This window comes from Otolemur garnettii, unplaced genomic scaffold (assembly GCF_000181295.1).
Source record: "Otolemur garnettii isolate 467f Iridium unplaced genomic scaffold, OtoGar3 scaffold00174, whole genome shotgun sequence".
Taxonomy (NCBI): domain Eukaryota; kingdom Metazoa; phylum Chordata; class Mammalia; order Primates; family Galagidae; genus Otolemur; species Otolemur garnettii.
Window position 1 is genome coordinate 3249839 of NW_003852569.1, and position 15653 is coordinate 3265491.

The 15653-nt window shown below is 45.3% G+C and overlaps 2 protein-coding genes across 3 annotated transcripts in view; both read left to right on the top strand.

The window, feature by feature from the left end:
- The window catches only part of MTMR11 (myotubularin related protein 11), a 9321-nt gene extending 5623 nt beyond the window's left edge, over positions 1-3698 (top strand). Inside the window, 6 exon segments of the mRNA XM_012811745.2 lie at positions 454-620; positions 917-1090; positions 1929-2111; positions 2543-2836; positions 3146-3277; positions 3279-3698. Of these exon segments, the coding sequence (XP_012667199.2) occupies positions 454-620; positions 917-1090; positions 1929-2111; positions 2543-2836; positions 3146-3277; positions 3279-3461 (1133 nt within the window). The 3' untranslated portion in view covers positions 3462-3698.
- Positions 3699-4621: 923 nt separating this feature from the next.
- On the top strand, positions 4622-9909 carry SF3B4 (splicing factor 3b subunit 4). 2 transcript variants are annotated; one of them, XM_003800416.2, is made up of 6 exons: positions 4622-4717; positions 5137-5265; positions 5526-6068; positions 6332-6538; positions 9165-9338; positions 9518-9909. In XM_003800416.2, exons 1-6 carry the CDS (start codon positions 4684-4686, stop codon positions 9703-9705), a joined length of 1275 nt encoding a protein of 424 aa, XP_003800464.1. In that variant the 5' UTR covers positions 4622-4683; the 3' UTR covers positions 9706-9909. The 2 variants fall into 2 exon arrangements, with proteins under 2 accessions (XP_003800464.1, XP_012667232.1); XM_012811778.2 differs by having other exon boundaries at positions 6332-6520.
- Positions 9910-15653: the final 5744 nt, after the last annotated feature.

The following is a 15653-nucleotide window of genomic DNA, read 5'->3' on the forward strand; positions in this document are numbered from 1 at the left end:
CCACACCTATGGTTCATCTTATAAGGGTACTTGTGACTCTACCCAGGGGGACAGCTTGAGGCTAAGTCTCAAAAAAAAAAAAAAAAAAAAATAGAAAAACTGAGGCAAGAGGATTGCTTGAGCCCAAGAGTTGTAGTTGTAGTTTCTAGTCACTAATGCAATCATAGCTTCTATGTGAGATATGATGCCACAGCACTCTACCCAGGGCAACAGCTTAAGACTCTGTCTCAAAAAATAAAAAATAAAAAAATAAACAGGTGAAGTCTATGAAATGAGTTATTTAAGGTCTTTGTTTTCTCTTCACTTCTATGTGCTCTCTCAATCCTACCTACCCCAAACTTTCCCCCGCTGTGCCTCTCACTCCTCTTGGCCATCTTTCCTCTTCTCATTCTCTCTTGCCCTAGTTTCTTGGACCCCCCTCTTCCTTGTCCCCTCTTCCTCTTTATCACCCAGAGCGCAGTGATCGTGATCTCAATGGCCTCCTCTCTTCACTCGTCCAGCTGCTTGCAGCTCCTGAAGCCCGAACACTGTTTGGCTTCCAATCACTAGTTCAGCGAGAGTGGGTGGCAGCTGGACACCCCTTCCTGACCCGACTGGGGGGAACTGGGGCCAGTGAAGAGGTGAGAACAATTTGTGAGGGTGTGGAGGGAATTATTACTAAAAAGTAAGGGAATGAGAAAATTATATAGTACAAGCCATTGAAGGTGAATCAGAAGTGTTCTGAGGTTAGGGTGAGCTTGAAGACCCAGGTGAGTGAGGCCCACAAACTCTGTACCGACTACTTTTGGTTCAGGTTTTCATTCCCTGACCTCGTTAGTGCCCCCTATTCTCTGTGACTGCCACCTCCATCATTTTGTCATCCTCTCTTTTTAGGTCCCCACAATCCTTTCTAACCTCTTAATTTCTCTCTTCTCAGGCCCCAGTGTTTCTCCTCTTCCTTGATTGTGTCTGGCAGCTCCTCCAGCAGTATCCAGCTGAGTTTGAATTCTCTGAGTTTTTCCTTCTTGCTCTTCATGACAGTGTCAGGGTTCCTGACACCCTCACTTTCCTGAGAAATACTCCCTGGGAGCGTGGAAAGCAGAGTGGACAGGTCAGTGCCTTGTATTTTTTTTTTTTTTTTTTTTAATTGAGACAGAGTCTCTGTTGCCCCAGGCTAGAGTACCACGGTATCAGCCTAGCTAGCTCACAGCATGCTCAAACTCATGGGTTAAGTGATCCTCCTGCCTCAGCCTCTTAAGTAGCTGGGAATACAGGTGTGTGTACCCCAATGATTTTTTCTAGTTTTGGAAGAGACAGGGTTTCACTCTTGCTCAGGCTTGACTCCTGGGATCAGGCTCAAGGGATCCTCCTGCCTTGGCCTCCTGGAGTGCTAGGTTTACAAGCCATGAGCTGTCAGACCTGGCCTGTGACTTTTATTTTTGACTTGTCTTTTTTTTTTTTGTCCCACTGATAAGTACTCTGTAAAGTTTAACTTGTTTTACTTTTTTATTATTTATTTATTTAGACAGAGTCTCACTTTATCACCCTTGGTAGAGTGCTGTAGAGTCACAGCTTACAGCAAACTCCAGTTCTTAGGCTTAGGTGATTCTCTTGCCTCAGCCTCCCAAGTAGCTGGGACTATAGATGCCCACCACAATGCCTGGCTATTTTTTTGTTGCAGTTTGGCCAGGGCCAGGTTTGAACCTGCCACCCTCGGTATATAGGGCTGGTGCCCTACTCACTGAGCCACAGGTGCCACCCTAACTTGTTTTATAAGGGAGGACTGTGGGTGGGAAGGAGGAATTGATGTTCACTCTCAGGACAAGACTTTTCCCCTATACCTGATTTCTAGAATAAGAAGTAACAGTTTCTTAATTTGTCTTTAGATTTGGGAGATTTTTTTTGTGTGTATGTGTATAATCCTCCTTTTTCTTGCTTCCTCTGTCCAGTGTAACTCCTATACAGAAGTCTATACACCTGGGTACTCCCAGCCTCCAGGAGGGAACTCTGTTAACCTACAGCTGTCTGTCTGGGACTGGGATTTACGCTATAGCAATGAACAGATACTACAGTTCCATAATCCTGGCTATGACCCGGAGCACTGCCCAGAATCCTGGCTCCCTAGACAACAGGTGACGTGCCTAAAAGTCATAAATCCCCTTTCTTTCTATGCTGTTAGATGAGGTGTAGAAAAACACCATGTCTGAGTACCTCAGGGGAGCTGCCCCTCTCCTACTCTGCATCTGTACTTAGAATCTGCATTGTCCCTAGGAAGACAGAAGTCCTACATTAGGATAGAGGGCATCCTTTGAATCATCCTTAAGTCTGTTTACTCACCTTCCCGCCTCATGCACACATTTTACATTGCCCTAAAATCAGCTTTAAACAGTCCTGAGGCCTACTCGAAGCCTAGTAAGGAGAGTTGATTTCTGAAGGGGAGGCCTGTAGTTTCTAGTCACTAATGGAATGAGTGGGTGGCAGATGGACATTCCTTCCTGACTCAGATTGGGGAAACTCGGGTTATCTGTTTTCCCAATTGCCGTTGATTTCCTCTCCCCTTTAGCCAAGCTTCATGACTCCTGGACCCCCCAGTTCTATGTGGCTCTTCTCTAGAGGGGCCCTGACCCCTCTAAATCAGCTCTGTCCTTGGCGGGACAGTTCTTCCCTGCTGGCGGTATCTTCTCGTTGGCTCCCTCGGCCTGCTATCTCTTCTGAAAGCCTGGCTGACCAGGAGTGGGGGCTCCCCTCACATTGGGGAGCTTGTCCTTTACCTCCGGGGCTGCTGCTGCCTGGATATCTGGGACCCCAGATCAAGCTCTGGAGACGCTGCTACCTGAGGGGAAAGCCTGAGGTCCAGGTAAGAAAAGAAAACAGGAGTTGGGAGTGGGACAAGGGGCTTGATCGTTCAACCAGATGAACAGGAGCTGGGAAGACAAGTGGTTGGGGATATTGAAAGTGAAGTACAATCAATCCTCTTGGTACCAAACTGGGTATGTTTGGGAATGTAGGAGGTGGGGGAACTGTTTGTGGCTTAGATTAAGTGGAATTTAGGGCCTGGTTAGAAAGTGAAAAGAAATAAAGATACCAGAAATAGTGGATGTCTTAGAAGCAGAGGGTTAGAGCTACAATAATATTCCTCTGTAATCCCTCTTTGGCTCTTCCCCAGATTGGCCTCTCAGCTCCCACAATCTCTGGCCTCCAGGATGAACTATTCCACCTTCAGGAACTATTAAGGAAATGGACACCAAGAGTATCTCCTGAGGATCACTCCAAGAAAAGAGATCCAAACACCATTTTCTCCTAATCCCACTGAAACTGCAGGCATTCTCAAAGGCAGGGCCAAGGGGGATGTGAGACAAGGGAGGGCTCTGCCTAATCCTTCAATTTTTCATATCTGGCCTTGCTGCCTCAGCTTTCACACTCCAGTCCACGAACAGACTCTACTAGTAGACTACAGTTTCCATTGCAGATGGTGGTGCTAATGTTCTCTAACTCTTGTACTGTCTTGTTGGTTCCTGAGATACTTTTATTCTCTGTGATTTGAAGAATTGAGAAAAATGATCCAGAGATGACTGCCTTTTTTATGGTCAATTCCATCTCTTATGGATAACCAGCTGTTTAAATTATGAGATCAGAGGTGCTGTTTATCAGTCCTAACAAGTTGACCTACTCATTCTCACCCCCTTATGCAGCTTTGCTAATTCCAGTTTCTATGGGAATGGAATGAATATGAGAGACACCCTATGTCTGTCAACTGTGTATTTTTGTAGTGGAATTGCTATTTAAGGAGTTCATTAAAGCACAGTATTTATACATACTGCTGGCGTTTTGAATAAAGGATCCTAGGTAGCAAAGAGTGGTGGGAAGTAGGTGAAGTCACCCACGAAATTATTGCTAAGGAAATAAGGGAACTGGGTCAGGTGAGGCTCTGCAGAAACCATGCAATTTGGGAAGAGGGTTCGCTTTATCTCCCATTTAGAGGCAGATAGGGCAAGAGCATATCATGATATGGTGGTGGGAGCCCGAGTGCCTTCTGAAGGTCTAGACTGAGGCCTTGGAACTTCAATCCCAGTCACCCCCATCTTGGAGCCTCAGATTCCCTGAAATCCCCTACCCCCTTCACCGCACCAGCACCCCCTACCATGCAATCGGGACCATGGGAGCTGAGACGTCACTCTAGCTCAGACATTCCGCAAACTGCTCTCCTGAGGGAAAACGAAATACCTCGAGCCCAAACAGGGCTGTGAGGCCAAATCTGCACCAAGATCGCAGGTGGCTTACAGGGCTGCCTCCGTATCCGAATCCAGGGGTTGGGGAATTCATCAGCGCATCCGTCCCTGGGTAAGAAAAGGATCATCTGGCCACAAAATAGTTTTCAAGTAAAACTTTATTCTTTTAACTTTCGAATTTACGTTTTTTGGAGCGTGTGATTCTTCCGCGTCTACTACTGCCTTAAGTGAGGCCGGGCGTTTCGGTTTCGCTCTCCTCAACTATGACCACTAGCAGCTACACCTCAATTCAGGACCAGCTCCGCCGCACCAAGCCTCACGGCCGCCTAAGATGGCCGCAGCCGCTTCCGGCGCCCCCCCCCCGCCCGCCCCGGCTCCGCCTGCTGCTCGCCGCTGCCTTCGCTCCGGAAGTGGAAGTGGTGACTGAGGTCAGAGGGCGGAGTCGCTGCTTGGAGACGGCGGGAGCTCTTTCGCCATGGCTGCCGGGCCCATCTCCGAGCGGAACCAGGGTAATTGAAAGGGACGAATCTGGAAAGGACCCAAGGGGGATAGGCTGCCCCGACTAGGGCCAGCAATGTCTTGTCAGGGTGGAGATTGGACCCATCTTCCCGAAGGCCTCACCGTGCCTGCTGGGGTCGGGGTGGGTGGCCTGGTGGAGGCTGGGGCCTGTGGGTGTGATGCTTAAGGTCCAATCCTCTGCTGCTTTTCTTTCTTTGTCTTTCTTTTGAGACAGAGTCTCACTTGTCGCCTTCGGTAGAGTGTCCTGGCGTCATAACTCACAGCAACCTCAAACTCTTGGGCTCAAACGATTCCTATTTTCCATTTTTGCTCCGATCCTCAACCCTAATTCTTCTTCCCGGATTCCATCTTCGTGTTTCCATCACCTCCTTTCCTGTCATACTTAATCTTTGCTTTCACCTCCTCCCAGATGCCACCGTGTACGTGGGGGGTCTGGATGAGAAGGTTAGTGAACCACTGCTGTGGGAACTGTTTCTCCAGGCAGGACCAGTAGTCAACACCCACATGCCAAAGGATAGAGTAACAGGCCAGCACCAAGGTGAGTACATAGCAAAAGGTGCATTTATATATTGAGGGGACAAACTACTCCTGCATGGTCTCGGTAGTATTTACAATTATTTTGGAATAAGCAACTTAAAGGTTTCTTTTACTTAAGCTTCGGTTCACAGTTTGTTTCTGGAACCATTCTCAGTTGAAGTGAGGTTATTTCTTTCTTGTTCTTTATGATTAGTGGGTGAGCTGAATCCTATTTTGAATCTCTTAACTTAAGTTGTTAATCTCCCTCCTGCACTTCCCCAGGATATGGTTTTGTGGAATTCTTGAGTGAGGAGGATGCTGACTATGCCATTAAGATCATGAACATGATCAAACTCTATGGGAAACCAATACGTGTGAACAAGGCATCCGCTCACAACAAAAACCTGGATGTAGGGGCCAACATTTTCATTGGGAACCTGGACCCAGAGATTGATGAGAAGCTGCTTTATGATACTTTCAGCGCCTTTGGAGTCATCTTACAAACCCCCAAGATTATGCGGGACCCTGACACAGGCAACTCCAAAGGTTATGCTTTTATTAATTTTGCTTCGTTTGATGCTTCGGATGCAGCAATTGAGGCTATGAATGGGCAGTACCTTTGTAACCGCCCTATCACTGTGTCTTATGCCTTCAAGAAGGACTCTAAGGGAGAGCGCCATGGCTCAGCAGCTGAACGGCTTCTGGCAGCTCAGAACCCACTCTCCCAGGCTGACCGCCCCCATCAGCTGTTTGCAGATGCACCTCCTCCACCTTCTGCTCCCAATCCTGTGGTATCATCACTGGGATCCGGGCTTCCACCACCAGGTAAAGCTTTTGGTTCAAAATCTGTTTGTATTGAGGTGAGAGCAGGAGGAGGAAGAAAAAAGCATCTGAAAGAGGAGGGCATTGAGTTAGAGGGTAATTGGAAAGGGATTGAGGAAGAATAGAGAAGGATAGAGAAGAAATTGTTGGGTTTTTTCAAGAGGTTGATTATCTAACATTGTTTTGATTTTGGAGTGCTGAGAGGAGGGAAAAAGAGCTCTTATTTTCACTACCATCAACTACTCTTCCTTCCATTTTCTGCATAGGCATGCCTCCTCCTGGCTCCTTCCCACCCCCAGTGCCACCTCCTGGAGCCCTCCCACCTGGGATACCCCCAGCCATGCCTCCGCCACCTATGCCTCCTGGGGCTGGAGGACATGGCCCCCCATCAGCAGGAACTCCAGGAGCAGGACATCCTGGTCATGGACACTCACATCCTCACCCATTTCCTCCAGGTGGGATGCCCCATCCAGGTAGGTTTTCTTTGTTGAGAAAGGGAGGGATGAGCTTGGTAGAGAGTCTCCATCACCATTCATTCTGCTTCCCTTTGTTCCTCAATAATAACAGTCTCACAGTTCTCCTTTCCTTCTTTTTTTTTTTTTTTAAGAGTCAGTCTTACTTTGTTACCCTCAGTAGAGTGCCTTGGCGTGACAGCTCACAACAAACTCCAGCTCTTAGACTAGGCGATTCTCTTGCCTCAGTCTCCGGAGTAGTTGAGTTTATAGGTGCCTGCCACCCTCAGTATATGGGGCTGGCGCCCTACTCACTGAGACATAGCACTGCCTCTTTCCTTCATTCTTTCATGAAAACAAACAGAAAAGGCTGGGTGTGGTGGCTCATGCCTATGATCCTAGCACTCTGGGAGGCTGAAGTGGGTGGATTGCTTGAGCTCATGAATTCGACACCAGCCTGAGCACAAAAGTGAGACCCCAACTCTACTAAAAATAGAAAAACTGAGGCAAGAGTATCACTTGCGCCCAAGTTGGAGGTTGCTGTGAGCTGTGACACCACGGGCACTCTACCCAGCTTGAGACCCTGTCTCAGAAAAAAAAAGAAAGAAAGAAAATACTTTATTCTGTTTATATTAACAACTATCACTCTTTCTCCATTTCTTACTTTTTCTAAAGAGTAGACTATACTTGCTATTTTTTGTTTCCTTTACTTTGATTCTCTCTTCTAACTCAGTCTCAAAGCAGTGACCTAATTGCTAAATCTTGGAGACACTTAGCAAAGCTTGTTTGAAATTCTAGTCTCAGGGCTGGGTGCAGTGGCTCACACCTGTAATCCTAGCACTCTGGGAGGCCGAAGTGGGTGGATTGCTTGATTTCACAAGTTGGGAGGCAGATGTGAGTGGATTGCTTGATCTCACCAGTTCAAAACCTGAGTAAGAGCAAGACCCCATCTCTAAAAAAATAACCAGGTGGTATGATGGGTGCCTGTAGTCCCAGCTACTTGGGAAGCTGAGGCAAGAGGATTGCTTGAGCCCAAGAGTTTTAGGTTGCTGTGAGCTGTGACACCAGGGCACTCTTATCCAGGGTGACAGAATGAGACAATGTCTCAAAAAAAAAAAAAAAGAAAAGAAAAGAAATTCTAGTCTCCTTTTGCTTTTGTTTTTCTGGATTCTCCACCGATCTCTCTGACTTCTTAATCTCAGCTACCAATTGGATTTTCTCTGCTGGTGCCCAGATTTTCTGCACATGTCTATAATTTTAGTTACATATACACTGATGTCTACTCCTTGATTAGTATCTCTAGTCTGTGGTTGTTAACATTCTAGATCCTTAATCTGGCTGCTTAATAGACAACTCAGTTTTTCTACTCTCCTTCAAATCTATTGTTCCTCTAATATTCTTTGTTTTCAGGTGCTTAATTCATGTATCTGAGAGCTATGTTTGACTATTCCCTGTCACCTTATTGTAAATACCAAATCTCATTTATTTGTTTATTTTAGAGAGAAGGTCTCATTCTGTCACCTAGGCTGGACTGCAGTGGCATTATCATAGCTCATAGCTCATTACAACCTCAAACTCCTCAGCTTTAGTGATCCTGCTGCCTCAGCCTTACAAATTATTGGAATTATAGGCATGAGCCACAGTGTTCAGCCCAAGTCTTAAATAGACTGGCATCTGCTCCCATCGCCGTGCCCAAGTTCAGGTTCTCATTCCCTTATTATTTCACATTTAATTTATTGTAGTCATCTCTTGTCACTTTTACTCTCGTTTTCTCTATCTTTGATCTACTTTCACACAGTAATTTTTGAGAAATACAGATGTTTTTACAGTTGTTCAGAATTCTTCTGTTGCTTCCTTCTATCTACATATTAAAACCCAAACTCATTACCATAACATTCAAAAGTTTTTAGGATTTTGCCCCTGCCCATCACTCCAAAAACTGCATGTTGCTCCTGGTTACTGGTATTTCTGGAACATACTGTGCTATTGGACAACACCTGTGGTTTGCTCATGCTAATCTTTTTGCCTGGGATGGTCTGTTCCCACTCTCTTGTTCTCCCAAAATATTCTTATTTATCCTTTAGAACAGTGGTTCTCAACCTTCCTAATGCCATGACCCTTTAATATAGTTCCTTATGTTGTGGTGACCCCCAACCATAAAATTATTTTTGTTGCTACTTCATAACTGTAATTTTGCTACTGTTATGAATCATAATGTAAATATCTGATACGCAGGATGTATTTAGGCAACCGCTGTGAAAGGTTCGTTCCATCCCCAAAGGGGTCTTGACCTAAGGTTAAGAACTGCTGCTTTAGAATTAGATCCTTGCTCAGACACTGTGTCTGCTGCCTTCTCAAATCCTATCAACAGAGTAATGATTCCACTTGTTATATACTTTGGCATTATTACAATGCCTAAATTATGGAAGGAGCAAGTGATGAGAATGAGGAGTTGATCGCGTAGTTCATTGGTTTGTACTATTGAAATGGAGTCAAAGATGGGGCACATTTAAGTCAATTTTATTTTCTTTACCTTTCTCTTCCTGATGTTACTTCCTTGCTCATTTTGTTCTTCCTTTCTTCATATTCTTTACTGTCTGTTCTCTTATTTCCTTTCTCCTTGTGTCTGTTTTTACAATTTTCATAGGGATGTCTCAGATGCAACTGGCACACCATGGCCCTCATGGCTTAGGACACCCCCATGCGGGACCCCCAGGCTCTGGGGGACAGCCACCACCTCGACCACCACCTGGAATGCCTCATCCTGGACCTCCTCCAATGGGCATGCCCCCCCGAGGGCCTCCATTTGGGTCTCCCATGGGTGAGTAGGCTCTAGCCATCTCCCTCAGCCACATGTTGTATTTTTGGAATTTCCTTTGTCACATTCCTATCTTGTGTTTTATATTACATTTCTTCTCACTCTGTTCCAACATCAACCGTCTCTCAATATCACCATTTTCTATTTCTTACCTTTACTAACTTTTCTTTCTCTTTTTACAGGTCATCCAGGTCCTATGCCCCCACATGGTATGCGTGGACCTCCTCCACTGATGCCCCCTCATGGATACACTGGCCCTCCACGCCCCCCACCCTATGGCTACCAGAGGGGACCTCTCCCTCCACCCAGACCAACTCCCCGGCCTCCAGTTCCCCCTCGTGGCCCGCTCCGGGGCCCTCTCCCTCAGTAAATTTGCATTCTCCTTCCTCTTGTTATACCCTCCCAATATCTTTTCGAGTCCTTGGACCAGTCAGAGTTGCTGTACCTTCTTGGGGCTAAGGCACTAATCCCTTTCAACCCTGCCCCATTTAATGTAATTTTTTCCCACTGGAGGTATTCCCTTTTTTTGCAAATGCACAGACAAAATTAAAGTCCTTGTTTGTTCTTTGTGACATTTTCCTTTGCAAAGTAACTTTTCTCTTTTTCACTGAGATGTTAGGGCATTGTGAGAGGAATGGTAAAGTAAGAAAGAGGTTGTTTACTCCACATTTTACAGTCTTGTTTTGTAATGTGCTGGACTATGCTGTGTACTAGAGCAATTGTTTCCTTACACAGTGCTTCTGGTTTAGAAGGTGAGGACCCAGTATCTATGCCCAGGATTACTATTACTATATTTAATGAGAACAGAAGTAAATTGCTTGGAGATAGTCTGGCAAAAATTTGAAGTAACATGCACACAGCCATAGCTATTTATTGCAGTACAATTGTGGTTTTTTTTTTTTTGAGACAGTCTTACTCTGTTGCCCTTTGTAGAATGTTGTGGCATCATAGCTCACAGCATTGTCAAACGTGGGCTTAAGTGATCCTTCTGCCTCAGCCTCCCCAGTAGCTGGGACTACATGTGCCTGCCACAATGCCCAGTTAGGTTTTGTATTAGTAGAGAAAGGATCTCATTCTTGCTCAGGCTGGTGTTGAACTCTTCAAGCTCAGGTGATCCACCTGCCTTGGCCTCCCAGAGTGCTAGGATTACAGGCATGAGCCACTGTACAGGCCACAGCACAATTTTTAATAACACATTGGAAACAACTCCTGTCCAATAAGAAACTGGTTGAATAAATTGGTAAATGCACACAATGGAGTACTGTGCAGCTATCAAAAGAATTGAGAAAGTTCTCTGCATACTATTATGGAGAGATCTCCAGTTGTACTGAGTGAAGAAAATAGTATGCTACCTTACCTAAGTGTGGCACATAGATATGTATTTGTGGGTATTTAAAAAATTTAAATCGCTGGCACTCTGAGAGGCCGAGGCAGGCAGATTGCCTGAGCTCATGAGTTGGAGATCAGCTTGAGCTAGAGTGAGACCTTGTCTCCAAAAATAGCTGGGCATTGTGGTTCCTATAGTTTCAGCTACTTGGGAGGCAGAGGCAAGAGAATCACTTGAGCCCAAGAGTTCGAAGTTGCTGTGAGCTATAAATGCTCACAGCACAAAATAAGACTCAGTCTCAAAAAAATAAATAAAAAATTTAAATCAGTCAGGGGTGGCAACTCTTGCAGGTAATCCTAGCACTCTGGGAGGCCAAGGCAGGTGAACCAGCCTAAACAAGAGTAAGACCCCCCCCCCATCTCTACTAAAACTAGTCAACATTGTGGTAGGTGACTAGTCCCAGCTACCTGTTTTGTATTTGAGGTTGAGGCAAGAGGATCACTTGGGCCCAGAACTTTGAAGTTGCTGTGAACTGTGATGCCACAGCACTCCAGCCTGGGCAACAGTGAGACTGTCTCAAAAATAAATAAAAATATAAATCAAAAATTAATGGGAGTTGATAACACTTGGCAGGGGAAAGGATGTGGAGAGAAGTAAAAGTTAGCTTTCTTTTGAGTATACTGTGTCGAGAGTTTTCATTTAGAGTCATAAATGTTTAACATAGTTGCAAAACAGTTAAAATGAGTAAATTTGGGCTAGGTGCAGTGGCTTATGCCTATAATCCTGGCACTCTGGGAAGCTGAGGCGGGTGAATTGCCTGAGTTCAAGGGTTTAAGATCAGCCTGAACAAGAGTGAGATCTCGTCTCCACTACTACTATTAATAATAATTTAAAAAAAGAAAAAGCTGGGCAGCATGGCAGGTGACAATAGTCTCAGCTACTAGAAAGGCTGAGACAAGAGGACTGCTGAAGCTCAAGAGTTTGAGGTTATGAGCTGATACCATTGCACTCTACCCAGGACAACAGTGAGACTCTTGTCTCAAAAGAAGTAAATTGGGTAAATTTACTAATGTATATATTTATTTTTTTGAGACAGAGCCTCAAGCTGTCACTTTGAGTAGAGTGCTGTAGCATCACAGCTCACGGCAACCTCCAACTCCTGGGCTCAAGCGATTCTCCTGCCTCTGCCTCCCAAGTAATGGGGACTACAGGTGCTTGCCACAATGCCTGGCTATGTTTGGTTGCAGCCATCATTGTTGTTTGGTGGCTGGGGCTGGATTTGAACCTGCCAGCTCAGGTGTATGTAGCTAGTGCCTTAGCTGCTTAAGCCACAGGCTGAGGCATTTTAGGTAAATATTCATTTTTTTTCTGTTCTGTACCACCAGACATTTCAGATGAGGAGTTTATATCTTATTCCTAAAATTTCCCCTCATTCTTAGTCCTTCCAAACCTGATTTCCATCACATTTTTTTTTTTTTTTTATTGAGACAGAGTCTCACTTTGTTACCCTTGGTAGAGTGCTATGGTATCTTAGCTCACAGCAACCTCCAACTCTTGGGCTCAAGCGATTCTCTTGCCTCAACCTGTGGTAGCTGGGACTACAGGCATCCACCACAATGCCCAGCTATTTTTGGGTTATAGTTGTCACTGTTGTCTACCGAGGGTGACATGGTGAGACTCTGTTTCAAAAAAAAAAAATCTAGGGTGGCTCCTGTGGCTCAGTGGATAGGGTGCCGGCCCTATATACCCAGAGTGGTGGGTTCAAACCTGGCCCCGGCCAAACTGCAACAAAAAAATAGCTGGGCATTGTGGTGGGTGCCTGTAGTCCCAGGTACTCAGGAGGGTGAGGCAAGAGAATTGCTGAAGCCCAGGAGTTGGAGGTTGCTGTGAGCTGTGACGCCACAGCACTCTACCCAGGGCGATAAGGTGAGACTCTGTCTCTAACAACAACAAAAAAATCTGATACATAAGAGTTTTTTTTTTTTTCTCTTTTCTTTTCTTTTTTGAGATAGAGTCTCACTGTTGCCCCAGGCTAGAGCTCTCAGCAAACTCAAACTCCTGGGCTCCAGAGATCCTTTTGCCTCAGACTCCTGAGTATCGGGGACTACAGGAACATTCCACAACACCAGGCTATTTTTAGAGACAGATGGGGTTGTCTCACTTTTTTTTCTTCATACTGTATTATCTTTAATTAAGGACAAAGACCTTTTAAACATGTCACCAGGTGTAGAGACCATTCACCCATCGCTCTTTTTGGCCAAATGGAGTCTGGCTCTTGCTCAGGCTGGTCTGGGAACTCCTGAGCTCAGGTGATCCTCCTGCCTCTGTCTCCCAGAGCGTTAGGATTACAGGCCTGAGCTACTGGGAGCCTGGCCTGAGATTGTTAATGAAACATTTTGAGAACCTGAGGAAAGGTATCATATCTGGCATGAAAATCTAGGAAAACTTACTGGGAAGAAAGCAATCCCTGAATTTAATCTTAAAGGAGGGCTAGAGATATCCTAGACAATGATAAAGGAGAAGCTTCTTTTCAGCAGGATAGAATGTTTCTGAGTAGAAACATTGCTACTATGGTATATAACATACTAAAGCTGTTTGGTGTTAGAGGCAGGCTGAGGTCAGGGCCAGCTCCAATAGATCTGGTTCTCAGCCCTTTTCACATTGTGACAGGGAACCACTTGAAACATGGAGGTGAAGGGGGACAGCTGCTCCAGGCTGGAGGGTATTCACATGGGAAATCTGGTTTGATACACTTATTAGATCCCTGTGGTGACATTGAATAGACAGGTGGAGATTTTGAGTTTGGACTTTATGGAAAAGTCTGGACTGCAAATACAAATGTGGGAATCAACATATAGTTAGCATTAAAGCTGTGGGACTGCCTGGAGTGAGCAAGGGGAAAAGTAAGTGAGAGGAAAGAAGGGTCTGAGTGCTGAGCCGCCCTCTTCTCAGGACCTCCAATGTTAATGGAACCAGCAAAGGGGACTGTGAAGGAGTGGGTGGTGGGGTACATGGAGGTGTGGCACCTGGGGGAAAATTATTACGTCTCCTCTCAGAACTTACAGCGGTCTCTCAGCATCCTCAGGAGATTAGTTCTAGGACCTCTGAAGATAAAAAATTTGAGGACACTCAAATATATAAATGGTGTATTTGGTTATAACTTAAGCACATCCTCCTGTACACTTTAAATCATCTCTAGATTACTTATAATGCCTAATACAGTGTAGATGCTATGCATAATAAATTGTTGTGTTGTTTAGGGAAAAATGACAAGAAAATTAAGTCTGTAAGTTCAGCACAGGTGGAACCATCATAAACCTAACTACAGTTTCCATCCGCAGTCAGTTGGATCCACTGATGCAGAAATCAACAGTATAGAGGGCTGACTATATAAGTGCTTCCTACAAGGTTTCTTCTATTTTAGCAAGTAATGACTTGTTGGAGAGGAGGCAAAGTCACCTTAAAGAGATGAAATGGCTCCCTGCCAGCAGGATTTCACTCTAATCTATTTGAAAATAGCATATTTAAATAAAGAATGTGTCAATCTGAAGAGGGGTCAGCAATGAAAGCCCAGTAAAGGGAAGTCCCTGAGGCTGTTCCAAGTGCCATCCTGGAAAGAGTGCTTTAGCCATCAGATTTAGAGTAGTCCAGGAGAATTGGCAAGACTGCTTGCTAAGGCGTGAAGGTAGGGGAGGAGAATTGTTGCCAAAAAGAGTTTTCTGGACTCACTGGCATGACTCCTTATTTGAAATGGCTAGATGCCATTAAAGATACAAATCCTCTGGTTATGTCATTGTGCATTTATATATTGAGGTTCTGATGCTGATGTGGCTTCACAGAGAGAAGGTACTGGATATGTAGATACGAGTTTTCAGTCTGAGTGACAGTTAAATTTTTATAGTAAATTAATAATTATGTAGTAAGGCTTTATATTTCACTAAATTGTGAACTTTGTTGGCACAAATGAGTATTTCCAAGGTCCAGCTTTGGAGCCTGCAGAGCCAGGCCCACATCACTATCTTTGCTAAATTCATTTGTGAGATCGCTTGCAACATAAGCTGTCAGCCTGCTCCATGTAATGTATCCTGGCATACACATTTAGGACAGCAGAATCATACACTACTAGATCTGAAAGGAATCTGATGCAGCATTTGGTCCAAGCCTCCTTTTTCCCAAATAAGAAACCTGAGGTTTACAGAAGCAGAGAACTTGACCAAGATGTGACAGCTTGTCAGAGCCCCTTGTCAGTGCTCTGTCCAGAATATCCTAAGACCTTACCTGAAATAGACACAGCCACATACCGTCTTACCTCTGGAGTAAGCATGGTCCTCAAGTGTCACCAAGTGGTATGTCTTGGATCTCAGAGCCCAGGTTACTCTACACCGTGTAGGGGAAAAGGAAAGATAAAAGGAAAACACTGACACCAACAGACTCCTTCCCAGAAGTGTGTCTTGGGGGCAGGGGGGGATGAGACGGTCTGTGGTGGAGAAGGGTATTGAGGGGATCTCTTTCTGAGTCATTGGAGCAAATGAACGGAGGGAGAAATGTCCGGTTGGTCCGATCTTGAGAAACCCCCTCAGCTTCCCTAACCCTCAGTTCTGTTACAGAGTGGAGGAGAATGAAATCTGCACCATAAATATAAATAATCTGGGATCCAGAAGCCTCTGATTCTGGCATTTCAGGATAGAGACCACACCTTTTTATCTCAGCTTTCTCTAAAACAGCCAGGTAAACTTGGAGTGTGAACACTCGGGATTTGGGAGAGGGTTGTAGGAAAGGAGTTGGCTGCGGGAAGGGGAAAGAGGGCGTCCAGCCATACTGGGAGTGGGTGCTAAGGAAGGGGCTACCTCCTTCACCACCTTCCTTTTTGTCTTCCTAACGTCACGATTTCTGTCTTTCTTTGGTTCCTTTCATCTTTTGCTAGGAAGGGTCTGGGAAGCGCCGTGTGTCTTTCCCAGCTGTTCTCGTGACGACCCCCTGAACCCCTCCAC

What these genes read in the sequence shown, in the direction of transcription:
- SF3B4 (XM_003800416.2), top strand. Translation starts at nt 4,684, where the DNA reads ATGGCTGCCGGGCCCATCTCCGAGCGGAACCAGG. An exon ending in AGTAACAGGCCAGCACCAAG is followed by an intron (nt 5,266 to 5,525) that starts GTGAGTACATAG and finishes GCACTTCCCCAG; the next exon opens with GATATGGTTTTGTGGAATTC. An exon ending in TCCATTTGGGTCTCCCATGG is followed by an intron (nt 9,339 to 9,517) that starts GTGAGTAGGCTC and finishes CTCTTTTTACAG; the next exon opens with GTCATCCAGGTCCTATGCCC.